Below are 7,336 nucleotides of genomic sequence, written 5' to 3' on the forward strand. Positions count from 1 at the left end.
CTAACCTTTCAGCATATTGTAATTCAAGTGGTGTGAGAAGAAACTGGACGAATGCATTCAGGCTTTAGAAATTGTAGCTCATTGATGGGAGGCTTTGAACAACCACAGGGCTTCTGTATTCGGATCAGGTAATCAGGGGTAATTTAGACAGCTTTGGTGCCATAATACAGCTTATTATGACTCTGATAGCCGCTACTAACAGACAGAAATCTCCAGAGTGTGGATGTACTCACTGAGGTGGGGATATAGATGAAGAGAGAGTAGCCGTAGACGCACACGGTCTCCAGGAAGGAATAGCCTCCAATCTGCCTCTCAGCCCCTTGCCTCCACGTCAGGAAACCCCATAAACCGACGGGCACCAGCCAGGCGTACATGAAGATCACTACTGCAGCTATCGTGACTGCCAGGAAAAAAAAACTGATTCAGCGAGCTACAGTTACACAGAGACAAACTGATTCAGGTGAGCGTGTGGAGGACTGACCTCTGTGGAACTGTGGTCTGTAGTGGTAGTCGGGGTTTCCCAACTCGCTGAGGAAGGTGGACAGGTTCCCACTGATCGCTACTGAGAACACCAGCGTCACACAAATCCAGAACGGACCTACACAGACACACATTCATACGAGCAAGAATGAGGAGTTTTGAGTTAAACGCTAAAGTCACCCAGCAGAAGTATAATGACATCCTAAAGTGGCCCTTTAAAGAAGAAACAAATAGAACAAAACAGAGTACACAAACTTGAACTGCAGAGTTTTCTCCTTACGTTCCACACTTTCAAGCTAAATATTATTAGAATTGCTGTGAACACGGCTGCGTGCAAAACCTGTAAACTCAACTAGGCTGGCAGAATATGTGCAAACAAATACAATGACTTTCTCTTTCACATACACATGGATGCAATTTTAATATCAAGTAGCAAAATCCCCTGAGCAAACCTTTCAAACACCATTCTGGTTAGCTGGACTTTGTCTAAAAACACAAAAAAAACAGAAAATCTGACATTAAGATTAAAAGTTTGGACTGTTTTACTATTTTCTAAAGCGTAGAACAAAACTGAGGACATCAAAACTATGAAATAACACATAAGGAAATGTGTAGTGAGGAAACCAGTGTACAAAAAACAAAATGTGTTTTGTGTTTGACATCCTTCCAGCTTCGTGAGGTCGTCACCTGAAGCTTTTCCTTGAACGAGTTCCTCCAGATGCTGAACACCTGCTGGCTGCTGTTCCTTCACTTGAACTCATCCCAAACAATCTCAGCTGAGTGAAGGCCAGATCATCTAATGCAACACTTTACTTCCTTTTCTTTTTCTCTGCTTGATGATTTTTGCACCTCAAACTTTTGGATTTCTTGAAATTTTGAAGTCCTAAAGGAATGATTTTGTTTTTCTTTTGTCACACTTGTTCCTCTCTACATATCTCCATTAGTCATTTCATAAACCGGATGACAGCAGTTTTGCTCCACACTGTAGAAAATCTTAAAAAACCCTTGGATGAGTCAGTGTGTCCAAACTTTGAACTCGTCCTGTAAATCCTGTGTCATCATTTCTGTTGTTTCTATCGCTAGGCAACACCCAGCTAGAGCTTTTATGCTTTTCCAAACAGGAAAGTGGGATTAAAACTAGCAGCAAAGGTAAATTAAACAGCTGGTATTTTTAGTTTGATTACATAATGCAATTTGTCAGCGAGTGGCCTTGGAATAAGCGGAATGATTTGGTGAAGACGTAACATCCCATGACCATGACGGATGGAGTTTTGTGTGGGGTGCTTTGGGTGTTATTATACCTTATATAACTTCTGTGTCGTATCATCTCATTACAGAAGATTACTGTAAAGCTGTTCTTATAAGATGGATATTAAGAAAAAAAAAAAAAAACCTTCTGTCTAACCAGTCATGGTTCTTCTCTCAGTTTGGTATCTCCTGATTCTTTGGCCCTCTCATGTGCTTTTGTGGAGGCAGATATCAAACTAAAACTTGTAACTACATACATTATAACCCCTTAAAACACAATTATAGGTCCGGCTTTAAAATCATAGAAACATTTATAGTGAGAATGTATAATAACTGAACACCTCTCTGTTGGCTTACCGTATAGATCTGGGTTACTCCGGAGGTGGTGTTTAACAAAGTTTCTTCCAGGTAACGGCATCACAGACCCCTTAACCCTGTCCAGTACCTGCATCACATAATGAAGGGTCAAACAAGAGAACAATGCAACTTAAAACTGGCTGAGAAATTACAACTCTGGCTGTATGCAGAGTGTGGCTCATACCTGCATCGTGTCCACATTGAAGAAAGACTGATAGTACTCAAAGGTCCAGAAGCCGCCACTTGGTTTCTGTCCTCCTAGGAGCTGAGAGCACAGACGATTCTGTTAGCTTCTGTCCACTCAAAACATCATCGTGTCACACAAATAAACTTTTACCTCTGAGCTCTCCTCCTGACCCTCCTCATCCTCCGATAGGTCCAGTTTCACATCCTCTCCTCCTCCTGATGCTGTGGTGGGGGTGTTTGTGGCAGGCATGCTAAGTGTGGAGGCCCCCGGGTCTGCAGATAGGAGCTCTGCAGCTTCCTCAAACTCTACAGACAGACAGAGAAACAGGCAGCAGGTTGGTACAGTTGGTAGACACAGATTTAGATTGTATGCAAAACGCACAACTCTGCTTCAGATCTGTTTTTCTACTGAGGATAGAACGATAACTAATAAAGCAGAACACACGCCATAAGGACGCCTTTGTAATTATGTTTTTTGTATTACTGAGGTTGCACCCAGATCATTAGAAGATGATGAAACAAACTCTTAATTGCTTAAAGCAGACAACCCAACACAGTACTGGCCTCGAGACGTATTACTGCAAACCATGCCTCGCTTCAACCTGCCAAAACTGGTCGTACTGGTTTTGTATCCAGAATGTTCTTGTCATGTTGCATCAGTATTTAAACACTGTGTGTACGCTATGTTTAAAAGTTGTTCAAAGCCTATGGACAAAAGTAAGAACGACAAAAGCAGTCAGACGTCTTCCAGATATTCTAACAAACTGTTTATTTAGGATCTCTGAACATATAAGTGCAACACCAAGAGATGACCACCAGGTGTCACCATTCCTGCTGTATCAGAAGCTGTAAACAATGAATCGTTTTGAAGATACAGAAATGTAATAATTAAATCCTGAACCCATGACCCCCTTGCAGCAGAGCGATCTGGTGGCTCTATTAAGCCATGGGGGACGATTTGCTTTCGTAGTTTGAGCCCAATTGTCCGCTTAGAGAGGAGGCTCACTACAAAGATCTTTACCCTGTGATGAAACATTTTTATTCTGCTCCCTTCTGGGATGACAATGCCCCCCCATCTCCAGGGCACAAGGGGTCACTGAATGGTTCAATGAGTATCAAATTAATGTAAATCAGGTGCTACGTCCTTTACAGTCACCAACCTAATTCAATTCTCCACCACGATCATCATCAAAACACCAAAAGAGGGAATATATTTTGGAAGAATGGCGTTAACTTTTCCGGTAAAGTTTCAGAGACTTAGAGAATCAATGCCAGGGTGCTCTGAAGCTGTTCTGGTGGTACATGGTGGCCCACGGTCCTTTCTTTAATTTGTCTGTAATTGTGTCATAATGATTCAGCGCTTCACACAGTTAATTGATTTATTTGTCTGATTCCTGTGTGGTCGTAACATCCACTGCAGTTTAGACTTTTTGTCCTTTCCAGCCACATTAAAAACAACAGATTAGGGATTACAGACAGTCCAACTTTCTGGTTAATTCTGCTACAAGACCTTGATTTTTAGCTTTAAAACCTGGCATCCTGCTGTAATCCACCAGGAAAGCACCAGGAACAGAAAGTTTGCAGCTGCAGTATGTACCTAATGTTGAATTCTGTGATATTTACCTTGGAATTGTAGATCATTTGGACTGGCCATTGCTTCAGTGGACATTCATGCAAGACCTAAAAGACAGAGAATGAACATCGATGAAGAATGCTCACATGATTAAGCTTCCAGCAGAAAGGACACGAGATAATCAGTTAGCTGATATGTGGACCATGTGTTGCCAAACAGGAAACCAAAGGAAGCACAGTCGAATATAATATTAATGATCAAATATCAAAAGTAATGAAAACAAGCTGCCACATACCCCTGTGTCACGACCAGAGTGACATATGGTAAAAGAACCCACCTGTCCTCAGCAGGATGTTCCTGATGGTGATGGCGTGACAGTGACAGCTAACACTAGCTAGGCAAAACGCACACTGGCGCTCTTGTTTCGCATTTGTTTAAAGATATAAATGAAGCTAACGTAAATATGACACAATAACGTCTATGTAGGTTTAATAAACCGGCAGAAAACGCCAGCAACACACCGCCAACACCTGTCTTAAGTAGCTAACGTTACTGCTGCTGCGGTCAGGCAGTCGAGTTCCGGTACACGTCACCACGTAAACAAAGCAGTCACGTGGCCATGTCCTTAAAAATAACTTTATTTAAAAGTTTTATGTAGACAGAGCAATAGAACTAGAAAAAAATACTGATAGAATTAAAAAATGAATTATTTGAATTAAATTGAATGAATGAAAAAAAGAACGGTCTAGCTTTCTTAAATTAAATAAAATAAAATAAAATAAAATAAATAGCTACAGCTAAGACAAGGTTCAAAGTGAAGTTGATTTTAGCAGCAGGCAGCGTAATCACTAAACACCATTTCACCATATCTCCAAACATATATTCCCATAAAAAATTCAAACAAATGAGATTTCGTTACAGAAAAAATACATCCACGTATATTATATGTTGTTGTTTTTTTTTTGATTCATTGAATTTTCAAGAGACAGGTTTTCTTATCTATGAAAATCAAGAAAAGTGTACACGGACAATTATTGAGTAATATTTAACAATTCACATCAATATCTTGGTTTAAACTGATGTAGAACATAACATATAGAGTTCTTTTTTAATCTTACATATTCAGACATACTCTCTTGTAATCTATGGTAACAAACAGACATGCACTAAATGCAACTTGAATTTACTTTTTAATTTATTTATTTATTAAATTTAAATTATTTTTAAACCAAATAGCTGTTCAAGTGAATTCAAGCGGAACCTTTGCGAGCGCGAGCGAATCCTCTATCGGAAGACTAAAACCGAGTCACCCGCGGGCGCCATTTTGGCTCCATGTGAGCTCCTCCGTTTGACAAGAAGGATGTCAGGTTTTTGGTGAAGGTGACCGTCTTCTTCAGTGAATAACACCGGTCGGAATGGCTTCGTGGCGGGTGGCGAGGAGGGCGTTCTGCGCTGCGGCAGAAACAGCGGCTGCTCCGGTGAAAAGCAGCCGCTGGGAGAGACTGAAGAAGAGTAAAGCCGGTGAGAAACTGAGCAGGACCATGTTAGCTAGTTAGTGTGAAGTTACAGGGACACCGCTGGGCTAGCTCGGCTTTGACATGCAAGTTAGGATAAACATGAATTTATCCTGTTGCCCATCTCATTAGTAATATTATATACGGCGTGCGACTTTTATAAGATTCCAAATAATTTAATTGACTCTCATAGTCAGTTTAACGATATAATATCAGCCTCCATCTGCAGCAGGGGAGCCTCCAGAAATGTTTCATAGAGATGACAACATGGAACCAGTGGACATCTGAGGGTAGCACACAAGAACCAAAAACATTAACTGAGTTTCAGGGATTCTATGATGCTGTTGCAGCGAAGAGGGCATTTAAAAGCTGTCAATATGAGAACTAAGAACTCACATCTGCATGGAATAATGTCCATGTGTAATGATAATTGAACTGCAGCAACTTGTGGTTCAATAAAATGTGTTTTTAATGCCAGTTTTGGTAGTTAGTTTAATGATTATAGAGGTCCTGATTTATCCATATGCACAATAGTGGCACAGCTGCAAATATGCTGCCGTGAAACAGAAAAATCTGTCATAAAACACCCTGATCTGCAAAAAAGTGTTTAGACGCTAGTAAACAAGTCATTCTTTTACACTGACATAATATCCAGTTGTGATGGAGCTCAGGATTCAGCAAATGGTTTAATCATTTACTATAAAATCCTAAACAATCCTGCCTCCATGTCAGGGATATTTAGAAGTAATTTATTGAATTACAGCTGTGTTGTGTTGAGTGTAAATGCACACGTTTACTAAAACACTCCTCTCCTGCTTAGGACACATTTCATTCTGTTGATCTGTGATGCTGCAAGTATTTACTCAAATCAGAGGAAAGACTCCTAGAAACTTTAGCTCCCACCCCTGACAACTTAAAGCCCTCAAGCTGTGTACATATTTAAATTATTTTTCTTAAAAATCTGTTTTAATTGTGTGAAATCATCCCCAGTATTAGCTCACACGTGAGATCAACAGTTAAATATTCATCATATGTAATTTCTACAACACGCTGTATGTTGCTGCTGCTGTTGGTGCATCAGAAGTCATCATACAGAGGATTGTTGCAACATTTACGAGTGCAGATAAGGAAGTTTATTGTTGTTTGTGCCTCTGATAAAGGTAAAAAAAAGTATTGAAATTGAATTGATTGAATTGTCCTTGTGTGTGAATGTCATATTGTCAGTTTTGCAAAGTTACAGTTGTAGGATGACTTCTGACACACATCCGTCGACATGCAGCTCTTGTAGACCAAGTCCAGCTTAAGTTTCTTCTCTTCTCCTGGTTGCAGGCGTGTGGTGTCGCAGCATGATGTCTGACTACAAAGAAGCGTGCAGGGAGATGGTTGTTGGTGCCTGGGAGAAGCCGCTCAAAGCCTCAGTGTACGGGGCTGTGCTGAGCGGCGCCTTGGCCTGTTTCTACACAAAACCCGACCGCACGTCCTTCGAGGCCGACCTGCTGGAGCGCTCCAACCAGCTGGGCCTGTTGTCGCCGTGGATCCGCAGCGGCACCTCTGACGGCCACATACAGAATCTGGTGAAGCTCCGTAACGAGGGCCGGCTCCGTCACGCCAGCGTGGGTCTTCTCACTCTGATGTGGCACGCTGACTACGACCCAGACGCCATGCTGTATGAAGCCCAGTGCTCTAATGTGTCCATACCCTGGAGGGAGCTCCCTCAGAGGGTACTAGACGTTGGATTCGCCGGTCGCTGGTGGATCCTGGACTCAAAGATGAAGGACTATGATGTGAACGAGGCAGAATTCAAACACCTCCCAGTGCACATGCAGGTGACGTCGCCGCCCAGCGTTCAGGAGGTGGAGAAGAACGAGAGGTTACACAAAGAGTCCTGGTTACCGCTGACAGTCGAGGATGAGGAGAAGGAAACAAATGTGGTGGACAGGAAGGAGAGTGAAGTGAGACAAGTACAACCAGTGGTGGA

General features: G+C 41.8%; 2 protein-coding genes across 2 annotated transcripts; one reads left to right on the plus strand and one right to left on the minus strand.

The window, feature by feature from the left end:
* Positions 1-79: 79 nt before the first annotated feature.
* LOC103375768 (protein YIPF1-like) lies at positions 80-4,437 on the minus strand. Its single transcript, XM_008306086.1, has 7 exons — positions 4,182-4,437; positions 3,895-3,951; positions 2,423-2,577; positions 2,270-2,350; positions 2,086-2,173; positions 482-598; positions 80-400 (listed from the first exon to the last, which is right to left on the minus strand). The coding sequence occupies exons 2-7, from the start codon at positions 3,938-3,940 to the stop codon at positions 144-146; spliced, it is 744 nt and encodes a 247-aa protein (XP_008304308.1). The 5' UTR covers positions 3,941-3,951; positions 4,182-4,437; the 3' UTR covers positions 80-143.
* A 728-nt stretch (positions 4,438-5,165) lies between these two features.
* LOC103375769 (uncharacterized protein C19orf52-like) lies at positions 5,166-7,332 on the plus strand (the record flags this gene model as incomplete). Its single annotated transcript, XM_008306088.1, has 2 exons — positions 5,166-5,365; positions 6,688-7,332. Coding segments are annotated over exons 1-2 (751 nt in total), but the record flags the coding sequence as incomplete, so codon positions are not given.
* Between the last annotated feature and the right edge of the window lie 4 nt (positions 7,333-7,336).

This window comes from Stegastes partitus, unplaced genomic scaffold, assembly GCF_000690725.1.
Source record: "Stegastes partitus isolate 25-593 unplaced genomic scaffold, Stegastes_partitus-1.0.2 Scaffold2881, whole genome shotgun sequence".
In the NCBI taxonomy this organism is placed as follows: Eukaryota; Metazoa; Chordata; class Actinopteri; family Pomacentridae; genus Stegastes; species Stegastes partitus.

Coding starts and splice junctions, on each gene's coding strand:
- LOC103375768 (XM_008306086.1), bottom strand. CDS start 3,940: ATGTCCACTGAAGCAATGGCCAGTCCAAATGATCTACAATTCCAAG. Junction 2,351..2,422: donor GTCAGGAGGAGAGCTCAGAG/GTAAAAGTTTAT, acceptor CTGTGCTCTCAG/CTCCTAGGAGGACAGAAACC. Junction 599..2,085: donor GAGTAACCCAGATCTATACG/GTAAGCCAACAG, acceptor GTGTCTGTGTAG/GTCCGTTCTGGATTTGTGTG.